Source organism: Leptosomus discolor, chromosome 9 (assembly GCF_034619465.1).
Source record: "Leptosomus discolor isolate bLepDis1 chromosome 9, bLepDis1.hap2, whole genome shotgun sequence".
NCBI classification, from domain to species: Eukaryota; Metazoa; Chordata; class Aves; order Leptosomiformes; family Leptosomidae; genus Leptosomus; species Leptosomus discolor.
In genome coordinates this window covers 37,168,038-37,189,549 of record NC_141399.1, presented here as the reverse complement: position 1 = coordinate 37,189,549, position 21,512 = coordinate 37,168,038, and the positions used below count along the sequence as shown (strand labels likewise).

At 52.1% G+C, this 21,512-nt stretch overlaps 1 protein-coding gene across 1 annotated transcript; it reads right to left on the bottom strand.

Annotated features, from left to right (window-relative positions):
* Positions 1 to 12,206: 12,206 nt before the first annotated feature.
* CNGA2 (cyclic nucleotide gated channel subunit alpha 2) lies at positions 12,207 to 21,512 on the bottom strand. The gene is given in 8 exon segments (XM_086470682.1): positions 12,207 to 13,651; positions 14,349 to 14,455; positions 14,894 to 15,001; positions 17,387 to 17,557; positions 18,070 to 18,180; positions 18,401 to 18,446; positions 19,526 to 19,611; positions 21,457 to 21,512. Coding segments are annotated over 8 exon segments (2,130 nt in total).

The window sequence follows — 21,512 nt, the reverse complement described above, 5'->3', positions numbered from 1 at the left end:
GAAGGGAAAGAGGAGTGTGGCAGTAACTCAGCCTTAATTAGCCTCATCAAATATTCATCTGGTAATGTCTCCAAATTTACAGAGAATGTTAACAACTTCAATACAATTCATTGACTCTTTGAGGATCCCACAGTGTAAAGTCGACCCGCTCCAAAAAGAAAGAACAGGCTGGGAAGGAAGGGCATGGGTTTCAGCAGGCAGTGAAGTGCCATAGGGATGGGAGGCCCCAGGCACTGGGATTTGCTCCAGCACGGCCTTTAGAGATGCTGAGCTTAGCCTGGGGCCCTCCAGCTGACATGCTCCCCCTGCCTGCATCCCGGCTGTGGCTTACATATGGGGATATGGAGCCGGGAGGGCACAGGACCATGGTGGCACCCAGCGTAACAAACACTGCACGGCAAAGTCACGAGCTGCTGTGGCAGAAACCAATGCAGAACATGCTGTGCTGGAGCGAGGGGTGAGTTCGGCGGGTCAATGCACAGCAGCGTGATAGCTTGGGTATGGCGCCGGAGAGCTCACCAGTCCTGGCCAGAACTGGGTTTGGAGGTGGCAGCTGAGAAATTTCCTGGGCTGTTGCTTGGCTGCAGAGATAACACAACCAGTGCTGATGAGCCGCTAGGAAACGTCTCTGCCTGAGGTCTATCAGAAGCGGAGCCTTGCCATCCTTCTGCTCCGAGACCAAGGTTGGAGAACAGGAAGGAAGAACAGCCAACTACTCCATGCAAACAGGTCTGTAAGTCTGAGTTCTCACAGAAAACACAAGCTATGCCCTTCATGTCTGACAGAAAGCAATCAAGCCAAGGCCAACTTACAGGGAACCTTTGCCATTGCTTTGCTGTAGAAAGATTTCCGTAAACTGCTGGTTTGTTTTTCTTTTTGCATGAGACATTTTCCCTCAATTTGTCTTTCACAAAAGGTCATTTATAAAGACGGCAGCTCACTGGCACCCATCACTCAGAGGCTCTGACAAGCCAAAGGAACTGTCAGACCACATTTTGCCTCCTGGCTACGTTCAAGGTTTTGCATTCAATGTTTTTTATTTTCCTAATGGAGTTTTCCCTTCAAGGCCAGTGCACTATCAGAAACCAGAGAGCACCAGCACAAGGCAGAGCTTTGCACAGAAGTCTTACAATTCAATTTACTGCCAGGGACGTGCTGAAGTAGGTGGCCACAGCAAGAAATCTCAAAGCAGACATTATCCAGGTAGCAGGGTACAGAACAGTCCCAAATTTGCAGTGATCACAGAGGGCTGAATAGGAGTAAGACCACTGTGTCCCAGGCAAGCAGGCAGGGGAGTGCATCTGGAAACGGCAGGGCTCCTGAAGCCTTTTCTCATGTTTCTGCATCACCTGCAGACTGCAAAGCAGGCAGGAGAGCCCAGTGGCTGGGTGCAGGGTCCTCCAGCCCTGAGCACTGTGAAGAAACTCCACGAGGAACTTGTTCTGCTCCTGCCAGTCTTTCTGGAAGAAGGGACCACAGCTGACATGACCCAGATCAAACCGGGCACCTGCCAGTATCACGGGGGCTAGGTCCAAGAAGAGTTTGTATCAGCACACGTTATTAAGAATAATCCTTTATGCTTCCCTTTCATTGAGGGAGCTGAAAGGTGGGTGTGAGCAGCTCACACCAGCCAAGATTCACAAGTTCACTGAGGATGCGAGGGGTGGCCCAGGACACCTGCTCAGGACAGCCATCAGCTGTCAGGGGGCTGGAGACTGGGTAGGAGGGAGAAGGGACCACTTGGCAGGAGGGGAGCAGAGAAGGCTTATTATGGAGTATAGCACCTGTTGTTCGTAACTGTGATTAACGATAAATGATTAAAAAGTCCTTAGTTGAGGTAGGGTGATCTAAGGCCCCAGAATAACCCACAGTGGCAGCATTATGAGCCTGAGCCTCAAAGATGTGGGCACAGATGGTGCAAAAGACACCAGGGCTACCCACGTGCAAACCTGGGAGCTGAGCAGAATCCCTCCCAGGGTAACAGAAACATCAGAGAGCAGATGTCCCACGTATGTGTAAGGCACCAGATTTAGTCAAGTCAAATGCAATGTGAACTCACAGACCACTGAAGAAAGAGCCAAGAGTAAGGCCTATTGGAAAACACATAAAACCTGCCCCAAGCAGACTCAAGCGAGAGGAGGAAGAAAACCCCGCAGTGAATGGCATGTTGCTCCTGGCAAAGAGCTGAGGAGGTTGATGGCTTATTGCCCCCACTGCCTGCACCCTGAGACCTCCAGGGGAACCCAGTGTCAGGGGCACAGGGGAAATACCAGCTTTTACTTGCACAGCAGCTTGTAACTGCAGTGCTGCTGATGCCATTTGTTAAGTATTGATTGGAGAATCAATAGGCTGTCGGTGTTAGCATTATTTTAATTGGACTAATAATAATAACTGTGCATTGCATTTTTGGTTATATTGTTAAAAGTTTTACTTACACTAAAAATAAATTCTTGGTTTGGCATAAGATGGTGTGTTTGGCTTTTGGTAAAAAACATCACCCTGCTCAGCTAACACATCGCTGTCCTGTCCTACCCTGCCTCTCGGTGTGGAGGGAGTGCAGGGAGCTGCCATCCTCCCAGTAGCTCAACACCACCCCCTTCACGGATACCCTTCTCGAGGGACAGCCAGAGCTAACGCCTCGCAGCTCTCTCCCCAGCAAAGTGACAAATGTGGGTCAGGGCACAGATTAACTCACCGCCTCCACCTTGCATGCCAGCACGCCGCGGCCATCGTGACTTCTGAAAGCCCCCTCAGCAACCAGTCCCCACCTTGCATCAAAGGCCTTGGCACGCGAAGGCATCGTGGAAAAGCACAGAGCTTTAATCTCAGTCTGTTGCTGATACTGCTGCAGAGGCAGATTAAGGGGATAGCCGTGACTGGCTCACATCAGCCATGCTCCAGGTAGCTGAGCCACATCCCCAAGAGCAGCCCAGGTCAGAGGCACAGCAAAGGGAGGCTTTAAATCTCTGCGAAGGACAAGTCTCCCCATGGGAAAGCATCTCTATACCCACGCAGACAGCAGTGTGTTACTGGTTCATATAAGCTCCTGAGGGTATTACACTGCTGAGCCCCTGTAGCAGCAGGCAGCCCATTGCTCCCATGCATGTGATCAGCAGGATAACTTTTTGGGGCAGAGGACAATCCCCTGTGGCTGTTGGAACTTCCCACCTGCAGACATACGGATCAGCCAGCATTAACCTGGCTCTGAGCAGGGCTGGAAGGATGTTGCGAGGCTGAGAAAGGGCTGAGTTCAGGGTATCTGCCAGCAAGCAAGAGCTCAGCCCCACACCAGCCCCAAGCAGAGTACATCCCTGTTTGCTCCATCTCCTACACCCTCCCCCAGGATGCTCCTGAGGGCAGATGTAACAGGTACCACCCTGAAGGCTGGCATGGGCCTGACAGCCCCCCCAAATTATGCCCCATCATGCAATCCCAAAACTTGGCATTGTGTGGGGCTGCTTAACCCTGGTAAAACCCCTCTGTGTGCCCACACCAGCTGTGCCTTCACAGTCCAGAGGTTTTCCCCACCGTGAAAACCAGATAGAGTGATACAGAGGAGCTTGGCCACCTGGCAGGTAGCTAGGTGGCCCCAGGTCCCTCATCTCAAGCAGGAGCACTTTGCCCGGCTCAACCCAGCACCTCAAACAAGCCAGGCATTTCTCCAGCTCCTTTGCATGCCACCCCCACCCCTCTTCCCTGTCTGACTACCTGGCAGCCTCACAGCCCTCCCAGGGTCAAGAAACAGCCTGTGCTTAAAGCCCACCCAGGGTATCAGTTCACCACAACATGCTCACTTTTAATTGCTTACCCAAGCAATAAAGCAGAAATGAGGAACGGCAACTAATTAAAAGTATTGATTCATGTGGCATTCAAAACTATCTGGAGCAAGCCGGAGGCGAAGAGGAACGAGGAGCCTGGGCGAAGAAGAGGGAATAGCTGTGCTGCAGTGCTCCAGATGGGTGTATCCTTGCTCCCTGTGATTTCTTACCATGGGCAAGACTCTTCTGCTCTAACAATCCCGATGCTACAATGCACTGTCCCCAAGAGACTGGGTCTTCCCTGTACCAGAGAAGTCTCCAAGACTCCAATTACATCAGCTCCATGTGAACCCTCACTGAAGCTCGGCACGCCCCATGTATTTTTAAGGCTGGCATGGTAGACCAGCAGAAACTCTGAAATGGGGGAAAAGCACAGTTAGGATGTGTTTCTACAGCAATGGCACAGCACACTCAAAGGTTACCGCTTGCAGTCCCCTCTGACCTTCCCATCTGCAAAGCCGTATGCAAACACACAGAATATGTTGTCTTTGTGACTCAGGTACATGCATGACTAGGAGAGTGCCTGAGGCCAGCAAATCCAGACAACTTCCAGTCTAGATGGTCCACAGCTCATCCGCTTTGCACACCATTGAGTCCTCCCTGCTACAAGATGGCTTTTAGCACCAAAGTCAGTGCATATAGCTCATATGGGAATGGGAGTGGGGGAGATGGAGGCCATCACCAGGGACTCAAGTCTCTGCCGTGGCTAGGTTTCTCTCAGTAGAAACACCCAGTTCATTAGATGAGGAAGGCGCTTATGACAAGATGGGAGCTGAGGCTGCCTGCACCTGGCCAGTGCGGGTCTGTCTGGAGAGGAAGGTGGCTGCTGAATCCTCGCTTCTCAAAAGTGCAAAAAACTTTGTGTGTCAAGAGACAAGCCAAGTGAAGAGCATCTAGACAGCGCTCTGCCAGTGACAGAGCTATGAATAGACTCAGAAGCACCCACAGCCACCCATGAAGTGAGAAACTGCTGCTCTCTTGCTCCGCATTACCCATGTCACCATCTCCCCACACCTCTGTCTTGTGTAGCTACTGACAGCTGTCCTCATGGGGTCGGAAAAGAGCCAGAAACTGGGACTGAAAGCTTGCTCCCCATCCCTCTGATCACACATACCGAGCAGATGCCACCATGGCCTAGATTACAAAGGGAACAGGATACCCAAATGCAGCATCACCATCTGAAGACTCAGAAGCAAGTATGATCCTGCAGGCAAGGCCTTTTGCTCTGGGTGTGCTCCAAAATATTCTCAGAGAAGTGCCAGAGTACCTTCAAAACCTCTTGCCTTCAAAACTGCACTGGAAGCTTCCTCTGCAAGATTTGCATCCACATCATCGCATGGGCCCTGGGAGGATCTTCACCCCTCTGCCTGGTGTGTTGTCAGGGCTTCCTCTGAGCTCCAGGGAAAGCCGTGGTGGATTGCAGGCACACGCTTAGGCTCCTGCTTCTCTGCTTCCTCCAGACTGTCTTGTTTTCCCCAGACAGCAACCTGCTCTACCCAAGCTATTGCAGACCATCCCACCTAGCAAAGCACACAGGCAGTTCTTCCTAAAGCACAGCCACACACAGGGAGGGCCAGCAGCTGCTCCCCTGGCACCCACCACCCCCATCCCGCACCACACAAAGGGATCACAGCGCTGGAGAAGATCACAGGTCCTGCTACAATTTCAGGTAATCTGGCCAGGCAGGCAGAGGGGTTCACTCTCTGTTGCAGATTTATCTGACTCCAAGAAGGGTAAGCCTAAATCCTGTACTGTGTTTCCCCTCCCTCCCCTCCATCTTCCAGTCCAGAAGATGTAATGTGACAGGTGGCCAAGATCAAAAGGCAATATTTAGGAACAGGTTCAGGAAAAATGTGTCACTTGAGACAGGGAGAGGACAAGGGTGACTGAAGTCTCAGAGGAAGGAGACGGAAGGCAACCTGCAGTCTACAAACATCCCTCCTTGCAGACCCCAGTTCTGCAGGCTCTTACCCTAAACCAACTGCGTGGAGGAGACATGTCTCCTATCCCAGAGGGTGGAGGAACTAGCAAAGGCAGATGTCCCTGCAGGAGACAATCAGTCCTGTGCCAATGTCACCCAGCCCAAGCCTGAATCCTGGCTTCAAGGACCAGCTCAGACCCTCCCACTGCAACCCTGCCAAGGCTGGCTGGCTCCAAACCCTGCACTGCCCTCGCATAGCTTACCTACACCATGGAGCTCCCAGCAATGGGCAGAGCCTGCTAGGGTCTCCCACCTAGCACCAACTGATTTACTGACTACCATCTTGGCTTGATCCTTTCCCCCATGGACCACCAGCCTGGTGAGTTTCTCTTAGGAGACCACCTGCAGGGCTGGGCTGAGGAGGGCACCAAGGAGAGCCCCATGATGGGGTAAGGAAGCCTTCACCCTCAGGAGCCCCAGGCTGGTCAGTCAGAAGAAGAAAGGGTGTTAGGAAGGCATCCCAGGGTTTTCCCTCTATGCCTCCAAGGGAGATGGCTGAGGTGACTTCACCTCTTGCTCAGCCATCACCCTGAGCTGCTGTCATGGCAACATAGCTCCAATTCAGGAAGGAATGGGTGCTTCTTCTCGTTTAACCAAGGAGGAGGCAGCACCCTGGTATTTTGAGCAGGGAAGGAGGAGGGGAGCAAGTGAGACAGTCAGCATGGGAGCTCACAGAGAGGCTGACCTGGACCTGCACGATATGCAGATCTGCAGCCTCCTGCCACCTGCAAGAGGGGTGCGGCAGTCAGCCACTTTGGCTCTGATCCTCATGGCTGGGAAACGTGCTCATGGGGATGGTGATACTGCCCCCATGCCACACTGAGACCCCACATGAAAACAGGGGTCATAGAGGGCTTGAGTTCCACATATAAAACTGGGACTGAGCATCCACCAGTCTGTATGACGTGCTGGGTGCTGAGCACCGACCTTCCCATCCAAAGGGCAGACCACACCTCAGTGAGTCAAGACTTACTGAAACACCTCAGGAAGATCCTCAGATACTCACCATGGGCTGCAAAGAAAACACACATTGCCTAGCACCACGAAAAACCCTTTGGCAGTAGCTCCTATGCTGGTGGGCTGTGTCTGTCCTCTCCAGCCTTTTTGCAGGAGCAGCCCCAGGACACAGCACATCCAGCATCACCTATGGACCATGAGAACAAGCTCACCATACAGCCTTCTCTTTGAAACCCCACTCATACCTGCAGGAGAAACAGGCAGTGCTTTGATTTCAGAGTTATTTGATCCAAATGCTCATGAGCAAGCCATGCCCCCTTCCAGGGAAGAGCTGCATGGCAGTCTGGTGACCTGCACCACCTCCACATCCCAGCCCCTGGAGAACAGGTGGAAATCTTGCTCACAGCAGCCCTGTGCATGCAGCACCTCAGTCCTGGGAAAGCAGCATGCAGGCAGGCCTGGTTCCCTCGGGTGCAGAGGAGTCAGGAGCTGGAGGAGACAAAGCCTTCTAGAGAGCGCTCAGAGGGGCCTGTGCTGGACAGCTTGGAGCTGCCTCCAAACTTTCCTGATTTTCAAGAGACTTTGGTCCAGCTGAGTCCAGGAGAGACACAATGCAGTCAAGAAGACAGAGCAAGACTAGAGCTTGCCCACTGCTTCACACTGCTGAGTTCTTGGCTGGACAGACCCCATTCAGCAGTGCAGAGCAGACTGTTGCAGCGGCACGGCGCTATGGAGAAGACCACCACCAAGTTCAGCAGCACCAAGAGCAGCTGTGCCCTGCCATGCCGCACGCCAGAACTGCAGTCATTGGGGATCCCAGTGAGCCATGAGCTAGCCGTTCCCACAACCTCTGCGTTTCACACCTTTCCCCCAGCACTGCGTGCACCACAACAGATCTTCTCACCAGGGTGAGCCTGCTGTCCTGCCAGACCCCAGGCTTGAAGCCAGGCCCACTCTGCAATCCCAAAATTCAGTGGACCAAACTCATACAAACCCTGCTTGCATCTCGCTGACGTAACTCATCTCTGGAGAAGGGGCAAAGCCAGATGGTCTCTTGTGCTGCGGCCTCCAGCCCTGCTGTCCGCAGCCTAAGGAGAAAAGGTTATTTTGGGGCTTACTCATAATCACCAAAATGGCCTTTTCATGAACACCTCAAGAAAAGCAAAAAGCAGGCAGCCAGGAGGCAGGAGTTATCACCATTGTGTCCTGGCAAGCTTTCTCTCTTTCCCCCAGCTGTGAAATGGGTACTTATATTTCCCAGAGGCCAATGAGAGAGCTTTTTCTGGGTATCATCCAGCAATGATTATTTCATTCCTAGAAGCGGTGCTCAGAGAGAAGGAGGGAAGCCTAGTACCACACAACTCATTTATGGCTGATTCACCCAAGAATCCCAGCCGTTTCCCTGCAGCTCTGGTAGAGGCAGGTGAGGTCTGAAGATGAACCCTTTGGTAGCAGCAGATTTGCAGAAAACATCTGCCGCAGAAGTCAGGGGGCTTCCCTGGCTCGACGGCACTGGAAGAGGTGGCTGCCTGGTGAGGCACAGGCATTTCCCCCTGGTCTGACCTCTCTGGACAGCAATATGTTGGCTCCATATTTGATGTCTCCCACCCACAACACACAGCTGAGAAAGCTTCTGTTGTATAGGAGATTATTTTTTTTGCAATGGAAGAGACCTAAAAGAAGGAAATTTTTTATAATATATGGACAAAGCAGTTTAACATATTGTGGTGCATGGGTAAGCCTCTGAGAGGCACAGAGCAGACCGTTGCAGTGGGCACCCTCAGCTTTTCCTCCTGGCTGCCAGCCTGAGGAGCAGCCTTTGGCAGCCCTCTGCTCCCCACCTCCAGGAGAGACTTATGTGGGAAAGGTACATCCTGAAACTACCTGTAAAAGTGTCAGCAGCCAAAGCTGTATCTGCTGTGCCCTATGTCCGCTTTGCTGGGAATTTAGGCAGCCTGCAAGTGCAGCTGTGCCATTGTGTGCTTCCCTCCAACATCTGCCTGTCCTGCTCACTGAAAAAATCATGGAGCTGCTGCTAATTTCATTAGCAGGCCTGTCAAGCGATTCATCAATCTATGATTTCCTGGCTTGCTGCCGTGAGGAAACAAGCGAGATCTGCTCTGAACTCACAAAGCCATTCTCTGGGGTAATGTGTCTGAAGGCTTAAAATTTCCTGAGTGGATTATGATCTTGGATTAAAACTAGGAGAGAGACTGGTTTTGCTGCCATTTTTTTTTCTTTTCTTTTCTTTTCTTTTTTTTTTCCTCCTGGAATAAACCAGAGTATCCTCTAAACTGTCAGCAGCTCCCCAATGTGGAGGCAGAAGTTGCCCTGTCCTGGAGATGGGCAGGGCCAGGCAGGAGCACCGCCACCCACTGCATCCCACAGCAGCGGAGAAGCAAAGCCCACAGGGTCTCAACCTGCCGCCCACGGAGAGGGGCAGGGATTAGGTGTGCGGGGCAGGCAAAAGGGAACTGAGAAGCATCGGAGTGATGGAAGAGGCTACAACTCGCCCTCCAGGGAGCTACAGCTCCACCGGAAAACGCTTAGGGTTGTGTTGCCAAACGCTCGGCTCCCGGCTCTGAGTGTTACCTATCTCTGAGCGTTACCTCTGAGTGTAACCTATCTCTGAGCATCACCTCTGAGCGTCACCTCTGAGCATTATCTATCTCTGAGTGTTACCTCTGAGCATTACCTATCTCTGAGCGTCACCTATCTCTGAGAGTCACCTCTGAGCGTTACCTATCTCTGAGCGTCACCTATCTCTGAGCGTCACCTCTGAGCGTTACCTACCTCTGAGCGTCACCCATCTCTGTGTGTTATCCATCTCTGAGCCTTACCTACCTCTGAGCATTACCTCTGAGCGTCACCTCTGAGCGTTACCTATCTCTGAGCATTACCTATCTCTGAGCATCACCTCTGAGCGTTACCCATCTCTGAGCGTTACCCATCTCTGAGCGTTACCCATCTCTGAGCGTTATCCATCTCTGAGCGTTATCCATCTCTTGAGTGTCATCTATCTCTGAGCGATACCTATCTCTGAGCGTCACCTCTGAGCGTTATCTATCTCTGAGCACTATCTATCTCTGAGCGTTACCTCTGAGCGTTATCCATCTCTGAGCGTTACGTATCTCCGAGCGTTACCTCTGAGCGTCACCTCTGATCGCGGCGGTTCCGCGGCTCGCAGCACCCTCTCCTGGCTCCCTCGCCGTATCCGCAGGGCGACAGCGGCGGCGGTGGCTGCTCGCCCGCCCCTGCTCCCGCGGCGGAGCCGGGCTGGGGGGATGCTCTGCCCGCCCGCCCCCGCCCCGCCCCCCGCAGGCAGACAACGAGCGGCGACCTCGGGAGCGATAAATGGCGGCAAAGGGGAAAGCTGGGAGCCGGGGCTCTTGGTGTTATAAGACAAAGCAGGACAGAAAACAGCTCATTTTCAACCAAAATCATCTTCGTATTAAAAAAATAATAAAATAAAATAAAATAAATAAAACCACACCAAAAACCCAACAAAAACAAAACCCAGAAACCCTACAATTTAATCTAGAGATGACAAAAAACTTTTTATCTTGCTCTAAATTCTAAGTTTGGTAATTCAACCTTCCCTCCCCAACCAATCCCAAAAAGCAAGGCCATTATTTTTAAATGGAAAATTCTCATACAAAATTAAGAGAGGCAGCCTTACGTTGGAGGGAAGAGAACAGGCAAAGCAAATACCCTCAGTTTTCCACCATGAGCCGCTCTGGATTGACACCTCCCCATGTGTCACCCTATTATTTTAGCCAAACTATTGGCTGAATTTGACCCTGAGCATGAATTTCTCCAAAATTCCCTTCTCCACCAAATATTCTCCTTCTTGGAAACCAGCCCCAGCCCACCTAGCGGACGCAGTGAGGAGGAGCAGGAGGTCCCAGATGCCTACACGCAGGTCAGGGCAAGCTGTGCGACAGAAGCAAGAAATGAGGTTGCATCCCCCAGTCCCAGCATCCACACAGTACCATTACACATGGGTGGCATTACTGCTTGTGCTGAGGTTGCTGTTTCTCGCAGGGTTTTGGTGGCCTTTCCTACACTGCACCCCTCACCAACAAGCTGCTTCACCATGGAGCCCACAGGGCTGCAGCCTAGCCTGGCAGAGCTTTCCCAGTGCATGCAAGGGTACCACATTTTCACCCTCACACGTGTTCCCATGGCTCTGCCACTCATTTCTCCTCCAGAAGGCAGCTGGCCTGCAAAGCCCCAAAACTCCCACTGAGTACAAGAAAACCTCCTGCCTAAGAAAATAAATGTGTTCTGTGCTCTCTCTGAGATACCCACAGCAAAGCGAATATGGGCACAGTTGGGTCCCACCACTGCTTGTTCCTTAAAAATGTGTCATTTCAGTCAAAGCCTTCCTGGCACATCTGTCCATCATTAGATAAAGGAGAGTCACAGTTACTGTCTTCATTCTGCACGTAGCACAACAGGCGCTGTCGGGCTAGCAAGCCATGGTCTTTGCCTCTCTATTGTATTTGTTATCCAAGACATCCATAGCCCAAATGGAAATCACACTGCGTTCATGATTGGGAACGCTGCCCCCCGGGAAGGTGCGGTGCTCAGGGTACTGAGGCGCCCGTGCCAGGTGCCATTTGACAGCACCAAATACAGCAGAAGGAAAAAGAGAGGCAGGCAGGAGGATGGCAGCTGCCTGCCCTTCCAGCTAGATGTCCAGCCTCAGTGTGGGTGGTGGAGATGACCTACGTAGTGACAGTGACCCAGACAAGCCTCTCCATTTGCAGACATAAGAGGCACAGATTGAGCTGTGCCTCTTTGGGTTTTGGTATCTTGCGGGTAAGGAACCTCTCAGTGCAGACTGGGTGTCCACAGACACTCAGTGAAGACTGTTTACCTAAAGTGAGTTCTAAAGGCTGAACCCAAAATACATTTGTAAATATCTGGCTTGTGTTTTGGTCTCTCTCATTAGGGTGGCTTTGTTATCTGCAAGGAATGCAGCATCTTCCAAAGCCTGTCTCCTCCTTCGTCCCTGCGTGGATGGGTAGGTGGCGTATGGCAGGCTCTGTCCACCGTGACTCTGCATCTCCTCAACATACATGAGAGGTCCGCATGTTCAGGTACCCCTACGTGCAGGGTTCATGTCCCACCTTCTATTAAGGCAAATAGGAGGAAGGAGGTGTGACAGGCACAGACCTTGTGCAGAAGCTGGAAGGTAATGTTAGCAGTGGCATTAGCCATTCTCCTCTTTTTAGTGATCCAAAGTCTCAGATCAAGGCAATGAGAAAAGGGACAGGCCAGAGGAAAAGCTAGGACAATCACCTGCTTTGAAGCCATCTCAGGAGCTGCCATCAAGGCAGTGGCATCAGCAATGCTAAGGACCTGAAAAAAGAGCCTGGCAAGGCAGCCACAGGATCTGCCTTGGGAAATAGCAAACACTGCCTCAGCACAAGGCCAGACATCACCTAGGTGACCTCTGCACCCCCTCGTTGCATCCCACCAGGTAAAGCTTTCTAGTCATCCTCAAGCAGACTGTCTGAGCTATCAGAGAAGAAGTCCTCCAGATCCTGCTGCCTCATCTTGGACTCCAGAACAGTGATGCGCTGCTTGAGCTTCATTTGGGCATCATTGTACTCTGTCAGGAGCTGGCCAAAGCGGGTGTGCAGTGTGTCCAGGTTCAAGGCCAGCCTGTCCAGTTTCTCCTCCATGCTCTTCCCTTCTGTGCTTGCCTCTGCAGCTGACTCATCCAGCAGCCCTTCCTTGATCAGGATCTCCCGGCCACGCTCCTCCAAGACCCTTTTGGCATCAGGATACTCTGTGACTGCTTCCATAAGATCTTCCTTTGAAAGGCAGAAGAGATCAGAGTAGCCCAAGCTACGGATGTTGGCTGTGCGCCTATTGCCCATTTTGCTGCCTTTAATGTTGAGGATACTGATCTCACCAAAGCAGCCTCCTGCAGTAAGCAAAGCATACTGTGTTGTTCCATCATCCGCCACCACTGCCAGCTTCCCCTCCTTGATGATGTACATCTCTTTTCCAATGTCTCCTTTCCGGCAAATGTAATCCCCTGGGCTAAACACCTGAAGGCGAAGCTTCAGCACCAGCTCCACCAGTAGACCTGCCTCACAGTTCTGAAAAATCCTCACCTTCTTCAGTGTCTCCAGGTGAACGTTGATGGCAATCTCTGCCCTTAACTTATCAGGGAGATTCTTGAGGACTTCCCGTTCATCTACTGCCTTCTTGTTGGTCCACAGGTAGTCAAACCACTTGATGACTTTGGTTTCCATGTCTTTGCTCACCTTGCGGAACTGCATGTAGTGTTTGATGGCATCAATTTTTGCCTGGAACTCTGCCCTGGTAGCATTCATGTTGGATATCATGGATCCCACATTCCCCACAATGGTGGCAAAGATGAGGACACCAATGAGGAAATCAAAGATCACAAAGAGGTACTCTTCATCACGCACAGGGGGAGGGGTCTCTCCGATGGTAGTCAAAGTCAGTGTAGACCAGTAGAGACAGTAGACGTACTCCCGGGTCAGATACCCATATTCAGGGTCTGTGACGTTGGGATAGACCCATGTGTCCTCTCCAAAGCCTATGGCCTTGGAGATGGCATAATAAATGCACGCATTCCAGTGGATGATGACCAGGATGTAAAGAACCAAGTTCCAGATGCGGAAGATGTTGGGGTGGCTGGTTCTGGTCTCAGTCCTATCAAAGAACTCAAACATGCGGGAGAAGCGCAGCAGCCTGTTGAAGCGCAGTTCGGGGCGGTGCAATCCCACAGTGAAGTATGCCAGGTCTGTGGGCAGGATGGAGAAAACATCCAGCTTGAACTGTAAGGTGCGGATGTAGTTATCCCGTAACTTCTTCAGGTCCTTAACCAGGAGGCCCTGTTCCAAGAAACCTAACAGAGAAGCAAATGAAAGAATGAATTATCTTGGCTTATGTTCAACTCTTCCTCAGGCTTTGTAAGCACTTCTGAGAAACATTTCATGGTATGCCATGCACATGTGTGCGTATACACACAGTTTCATCCAAATATTACCAGTTCCACCTGATCTACTTAGTTTACAAGCTTTTTTTATCACTCAAGCCCTTAATCTGGCAAAAGCTACCTAAAGATATCACTTAAGGATTTAGTCTGTTGCCATGAAGAAATGGGGACCCAAAGGTTTCCATTGTCCAGATCATGAATTATTGCAGTTCCAACAGAAAACGTACAGCCACCTGCTGTGTTCCGAGAGCACTAAATTTTACCATTTTCCTGTGCAGATAATTCATTAGCTGAACTGATGCAAAATCAGAGATACAGACCTTCAACTATGCCCGAATACTAATAGTAATGCAGGTAATTTTGTACAATTATTCAAAGGTGAAGTTGAAAGCTGGGATGATTAATCTTTCATTCTGAAACTTACTACATTTCTCAGATCTTTTAATTAGATTCTTTCTCTGGAGACCGCTTCGTACTAGCAAGTGCCAAGGTAGACAAGACCTTCCTTCTAATGGAACTGTAGATCAGGCCTCCCCCTTGCAGCTCATCTCCACTTTTAGCGGATTAAAGCAAAGCACTCACAAGTCAGGCTGCTGCTTCTTCTTACCTGTGCGCAGGCGGATCACTATGTCCCCAATGTAGATAGAGTCTGAGATGTAGTCTAAGACCAGCCAGAGGACAACATAGGTCTTTTGCAGGTCACTGAAGCAAGCCCTGGTGGAAGGTCATAAAACAGGGTGGTGAGACCAACAAATCTCTGTATCGTCTCCAACTATTACATCTGAATACAGGCTGCTTCTGAGGCTGCTAACTCTGCAACAGAGCTTGGCCACTTGCCCCTCTTCTCCTAGAAATTAAAACCCCGAAAAATCTGCCCTCCCTTGACCTAGGTAAAGCAACATCTTGAAACTACCTCCCAAATGCACCTTGCAGCTTTACCCCAAAATCATGGTCCTTTCCAACGGGGGCCAGAGGATGGATGCTCTGCCTTTGCACCACAGAAGTCACAGTGATATCAGGGGTATCCCTTTCCTTTAGGTTCCCACCAGCCCCAGCACCACCAGTGTCAGTTGTCTGACCCTGGCTGAGCCACAACAACCAAGTGAACAGGAGGATTAGAGGAGACAGCGACCCTACAACCTCAAAGCTCACCTGGCTACAAGCAAGCACCAGTTATAGAGGACAGGAACTGCAATGACAGCCAGCCAACGGTAATACCAGTCCCTTGCAGGGTCCACCACAAAGATCTGCCATTTCTTCCTGGAAGCAGAGAGAAGCCAGAGCTGGCAATGTACGAATAAAGGGCTAAACATAGAAAATAGGGTTGGAAGGAACCATCCAAGACGCATCCTTCATCCCTTGCACTAGACTGGCTCAAACATAGCTGCAGCTTGGGTGCCAGTCTGTAAGCTAAAGTGAATCTCAGCAGTGTTGAGCAAAAATGTCCAGCACTGTTTAAGCTCCTTTATCCCCAAAACTGGGGTCAGTAATGTTCCAGAAGAGGAAACTGTTGGACGGTAAGGCAAAGTACGTGGCCTACATGCACACAGTACCCCAGTGGCAGAGCCAGGAACAGATGTATGGAAAAGGGTGATCAGAAAACTTCTCATTACATGAAATTGCCTCTCCTAGATGAGTTACGGATAGGTGCCAGACAGATCTTAAGAGAAGATTAATCAAAGCAGGAAGGAAAGTGTGCTGCAGATCAGGGAGCACGAGGAGGGGTGCCCAAGCCCCAGAGCAGCGACCCAGGGGGCAGCTGGTATTGCAAGGTTGCCATCGCCATGCTGCTCGCAGCTGCCTGCCTGCAGTCTGCTCAGTCCTGGGTCCAGCCTTTGAACTGCTCCCAAGCGTTTGATCCTGCTCATCTTGGGACTCTGAGATAAGATGTGTGTGTTCCAGTTGCCAGATCTCGCTGGAGAAACCGGGGAAGATAACTCTGCAGCTGGGCTGATAGACTTAGCTGCTGCAGCCTGGTAGGGCAAAACTCCCTCTCCCCCTCCCTCCTTCCCTCCCTTCCACTTTTTTTAACATGCAAAACTCCCTCCAGTGATAGGACAAAACCCAAACCACTTGCCAACAGATTCCTGGTGCCCACCCCACTGCTTCTGACAGTTTCAAAAGCAAAACCTCTGCCTGAAAGCCTCCTTCCCCAACAGCACAGGCAGCAGCACCCACGGTGCCCAGAGCATAGGGACCAGCACTTGGTGCAACGCCAGCAGCGGTCCTTCACATTTCCTCTGGGTACAGCCACAGACAAGGAGGTGCTCCAACCTCCCCATTAAAAATGTTCATCTTTTGCTCAGAAAGTGCAACTTAAATGTTTTTTGAGAAAGGGACTCTGCTCCCTGGGACATACAGCGCCAACATATGGGAAGCACTGAACCACATGCAGCCAGACAGTACTGTTGTAGCACCCACAAGCACTAATAACCTCAATAATGGTGTTAATTACATTGGTTATTTCAGATTTAAATCACCGGTGCTGCCCACAGCAGGTGGCCAGAATCACTGACACTATGATGACAGCAGGGCCAGGGCTGGAAAACCAGGGCTCTGGGTTAACCCAGGAAAGAGGGAATAATCATCTGCCTCTTCCCAGAGGCTTTGTACCCAAGCCTGCAACCGTGGAGGCTCCCATGGCTGTGAAGCTCACGTTCGTAGTTATCAGACTTAGGGCTCTTCTTACCTGGGCTGCTGAGGACCTAGAAAACAGCAGAAGTTACCACTGTCTCCCCAGAAACCCACTGGCACCGAGCAGCCCTTTCATGGCACGCTTCAGCTTCCTCTGATAATTAACAAGCTCCCCTTAACCTTGCAGGGCAGAAGGTTTTTTTGCCATGACTAGTAAAGACCCAGATACAAGGCTCAGATATTTTTCTCCTACAGAAAACAATTATTTCTTGGTGGTTTAATTACCATGTATAATGGTAGGGTCCAGAGTAGTCCGTGAGCTTTGCCCTTTAATTACCAGCAGAAGAAAAGCCAGGTTACTGCTTTTCACCAGGAGTGTGAGCTGAGGAGATGAAAGGGCTGGATTTGAAAGAGCCTTTTCAGAAAGCCGCTGTTATAGTGTCTGCTCTTGGGGGGGGCCTGGGCAGCAAACGCACTCCCTTCATCTCCCTTCATCCTGCAGATGATGAATGAGACTGGAAAATCCCATGCATTTGTGCTTGCTTTTGTTTCGTCGGTAGAGATGCTGCATCCCTTGGCTTGTCCCCAGCTCCTCATACTCACAAGCTGAGGGTACATCTCTTTAAAGACCCAGCGCTGGCTCAACACCAACCCTAGTGTTGAACTGCTCTGAAAACGGGGAGGTCTCTGCCAGCTGTCACAAACCATGCAATGTATGTTTCCTGACAGGCCGTGGACCAGGGGAGACAAGACCCCACGGGTGAGGGACAGGCCAGGTCTCTTCCACAGGAACAGACTACCATGTCCTGTGTGCCTGCACCTGGCAAAGCCAGGCTGGCTGCCAGGACAGGAGCTGGGGAGGGCAGGGAAGACCGCTCCCACCACTGCGTCCTACCTCCCCCTTTCCAATCACCATCCACCTCCATTAGCCATCACTGCTAGAAGCCCCTGAGCCCTGTGCACAGCTCATCTCCAGCCAAGGACAGCCAGGCCACAGGAAAGGGACCCTACTTTTTGTTTTCCTCCTCGGTCTCCTCATCCTCTAGATCGTTGCTAGCGCCTGCTGCTGCTGTCCGGAGCTCAGGGCCCTGGAAGCGCTCGAGGAAAGGGTCTGGTCTTTGCTGCTCCTCATGCAAGCTCTTGCTGGCCCAGTCCCTCAGCACCAGCACCAGCCGGACTATCCTGGATGGAGGAGAGAGGCAGTGTCAGGAGGTGTCCGCAGAGCAAGGAGAAAGCAAAATCTTGAGAGCAAGCAGGGGGGGCTACAGCTGAGAAGAAAACTCTCACAGCTCCCTCTCAAGCCCAAATATTTCTTTCTCCCCACCTTGTAGTGACAGTGGAACCAAGAATACACGAGCAAGAGAGCCCACCCTCGCAGAGACCCACAGCTCCTTCCCCAATCCTGCTGCCATTCCCACAGGGACATGAGGAATGCGTGTGTGACTGGGGCAGAGAGGTGCTGCCTGCAAGGGAAAGGAGCACTCCAACCCTCCTTGGGCCCCAGAGGTGATGGAGCCATCCCCTCCTGCAGCCCTCTCCATGGGCACCGGGGCACACAGATTCACAGATGCTGGTCCATGCAACCCTTGAATGCCACACAGCAGGAGGGGATTCGGACCCCATGCAAGTCCCCAGTACCAAAGCCAGGTACAAAAGTCTCAGGGTCACCCCGAGCTGGCAGCACACACAGGTACCTGGCGAAGGCTTGCCTGCCTTGGAAAGCAGAGGCAGCTGGTTGTTCCCCCCCATCCAAGGGAGCTCCTCTGCACAGCTCTGAGGAGGTGTCATCCTGGGTTGAGCAGGTCCTGCAGTGGGGAAAAGGGCGGGGGGGGGGTGTCACAGCCACACTGTGCCATCGTGGCACCTGCCCACAGCCAGACGAACTGGAGGAAGCAAGTAGCTGAGGTTTGGCGTTGCAGCCCTGCCCACACCAGGTCTTGGCAGACACAAAGCTGGCCCTGCCCTCCCCCACCACTACCCACCCCACCCCCCCCCAAAAAAAATGAAACCAGGGACCAGCCTGACCTCCTGGTGCCAAGTCCTGTCCCCTCCGCGTCACCCTCCACTCGGGCTTGAGCGGGAGGGGCAAGGGTGGCAGTTGACCGATGAGCTGTGCAGATCATTACTCTTGGCTGTCATTCTCCATGTGAGGAGACCACAGGCACACACCCTGCTCCAGAGACCTGCAAAGAGCAGAAAACAGCCACAAGAGCCGCCGTGCAGGAAATATCACATGGTTTGAACACAGAGACACAGCGCAGCATGGGAAAAGAGGTTCACACCCCACGGGATGTGCCCACCCCATATTTTCAACCACCAGCTATTGCTGATGCTGCAGTAAGAGTCCTACAGAGCATTTCACCCTCCCCAAGAGATCCCACATCTGCCCACAGCCCAGGAAAGATGCTTTCCTTGTTGTTCAGGCTGCTCAGCCATTGCCAGGGCAACAGCATCCCCAGCGAGCAGTGCCATAACAACAAGTCTGTGGCTCCCAGCACCACTGCCTGCCCAAGGACAAGAAAATAGACTCATAAGGGATGTAAGCGCAAGGCCAGCCCTGGCAGAGAGACGCTATCGTGCAGCAGCACGGGGTAGACTTTGTGTGTGTAAGGCTGTTTGCACCCAAGCAACCGCCCTCCTTCCCCAGGGCACTGCAACCTGCTGGTGGTCTGACCAGTGAGCTCCACCTCTCGTCACCACAGAAATCCCCCCTGTATTGGAAATTCAGGTTTGCTATTTAAAAGGAGTCTTGATGAAGTTCCTGCTGGCAGGAGCTACCATCTGGTTTCAGAGAGCAGCAGAGAAGACCCTACATTAATAGGTGGAGGCTGCTGTGGAGCTGTTAAGTGTGGGATTTCACTGGGGTTTGTTTATTTACAAAGTGAGAGATGCCCATAGGGCTTGCCCAGCACCAGCATCATCTGCAGCCCTCACTGTTCTGCTTAGTATAGACCACACCACATAAAAGCACCTCAGAGAAACATGGACTTGCACATGCACAAAAGACACACAGGCATTGCCCAGCTCTATCTAGACCACATATTCCCACCCTGGCCACCCTGCCCGCTCCTCCTGGGGCACAGTACACCTTCCATACCCGCAATGCACAGATGAGGCAGGATCCTGGAGACAACACACTTGTGCTCTCACATGGTGCAGCGCACAGCCGAGGCTCTGCTTGGGGGAAGGCAATGCTCTGTACACTTCTGCCGACACGCACGAAGACTACACCCATGCTGCACACAGAGGGACACTCATGCACGCCCAGGTGAGCCACCTCCCCAGGGCCGTGGAGCTGCTGCCGAGAAGCCACCACTGTCCACTTACGAGCCTGATGTCCCCCGAAGCCTTCAACACTTGGCTGCTGCCTAATGTGGGCTAGCAGGGGCGGCTGGGGAGCATCCCTTCCCTGGGAGCCTCCCAGGCTGTCTCCAGAGCACTCAGGCTTTCAAAACACGTGTTGAGCTGCAAAGCCAAGCCAGCACAAGCAGAGCTGCCTGCACTCCTGCCCTTCTCCCCTCCCCAAGCAGAGAAGCTGGCAAGGCAGCCAGGCAGCACCCTGGCAATGGCAGAGGGGCCTCCGCTGTACGCAGCGAGGATGCACACTCACGTGTGCGTGTCTCGTCACTATAGCACACCCATCCCCTGAGCATCCTCGACGCCCTGAGCAGCAAGAACGCACTTCAGAGGGATTAATAGCAGCCAGCTTTGTGTCTGGGAGATGAAAGGCGAGCAGGGAAATGTGCTGCTCAGGGATGCTCCATTTCCCTACCCACACATCCCCTTCTTCCCCTGTCACCTCCTCGGTAGAGACATCTCTCAAGGCAGACCCCGGCTGGAGATCACAGCAGTCCCGAGCAGCTCTGGGCTGAGCCAGCATGAGGGGCTGCACAAGAATTGCCTTCTGAGCCCCCTGCTTCTGCTCCCCTCCCGGCCCTCTGCTCTAGGGAAAAACAAAGCTGGTGACCATTTTCCTGCTTCACAAGCTGTGCCACAGCTACTGCTATGATGGAAACTTTGTGAGTAACCTCATTTTAACAACCTCCAATCCAGTTACCTCTTCTCACACTCAGGGAGCAGAAGACCAAATGTGCTGCTCTGGAGTCCCAGCAAAGAGTGCTGCAGAGTTTGAAGATGATCATGAAATGCATCTCTCACCAATTTCTGTCCTCGTATTTTGTTCACAAAGACATTCTAATAACCAGTTAGCAAAACATTTGTAACCCCAAGGCAAGAAGGAAGTAGTTAGTTTTTACCCCCTTCCTCCAGCATCTATCCACTTGCAGTGGTGGGCGCTGGGTCAGTCCCTGCCCGTGGGCATGGAGTCCTGCACCATGTGCAGGGCTGATCTGAAAGCACCAGAGCTGGGAGTCCCTTTGCTATCAAAGGTCTACCTTTTTTTTTTTTTTTTTTTCCCCAAAGCCTTAAATTCCATTTGTTCTGTTCTTACTAAAGACCTGCACAGCAGGGAGCTCCAAGAAAGAAACAGAATTTCTGCAGCCTTGGCCGGGGCTGCTGGCGGCATTGGGTGCTTCCCGGGGGAGCACCCAGCAGCAAGGGACATGTCACCCTGCTCTTGTCTCCACACTACAGACCCTGGCACTGGGGACAGCTCACAGACCAGGAGGGCCGGCAGCGGCACGTGTCCCCTGTCCACCTCTCCTTTTGCTCCCTGCCTGCAGCTGCCTTCAAAAGCAACACAGGAACCCCAGGAGCTACTCCCTTGCAGCTCCCTCAAGCATCATATTGCACAAGACACTTCATTTTCTGTGCACATCTTTGTGGCAGTGACCCTAGGAGACACCCAGCCCTGCCACATGTGCTGCCCTGGGACAAAGAAGAGCCAGGAGGAGGAGGCGGGGAAGAGAGAAGGGAAATAAATAAAAGCATTGCACCCCAACGGGGATGGCACTAACCAGAAACTCTCCTCTAGATTCCCCCCAGCCAGGGCAGCAGGCATGCATGTTTTACACCAGCAGGCCAAACAGCCCGTGGCTCTAGAGAGGTCAGAAATCCAGCGTCTGATTAAATAAGTATGCAGCACCAGGTCAGAGTCCTGGTCCCAAGGGAATAAACCTTACCTGTTCCCATCCACTGGGATACCAAGGTCAGACTCCACGGTTGGTAGAAGAAACAT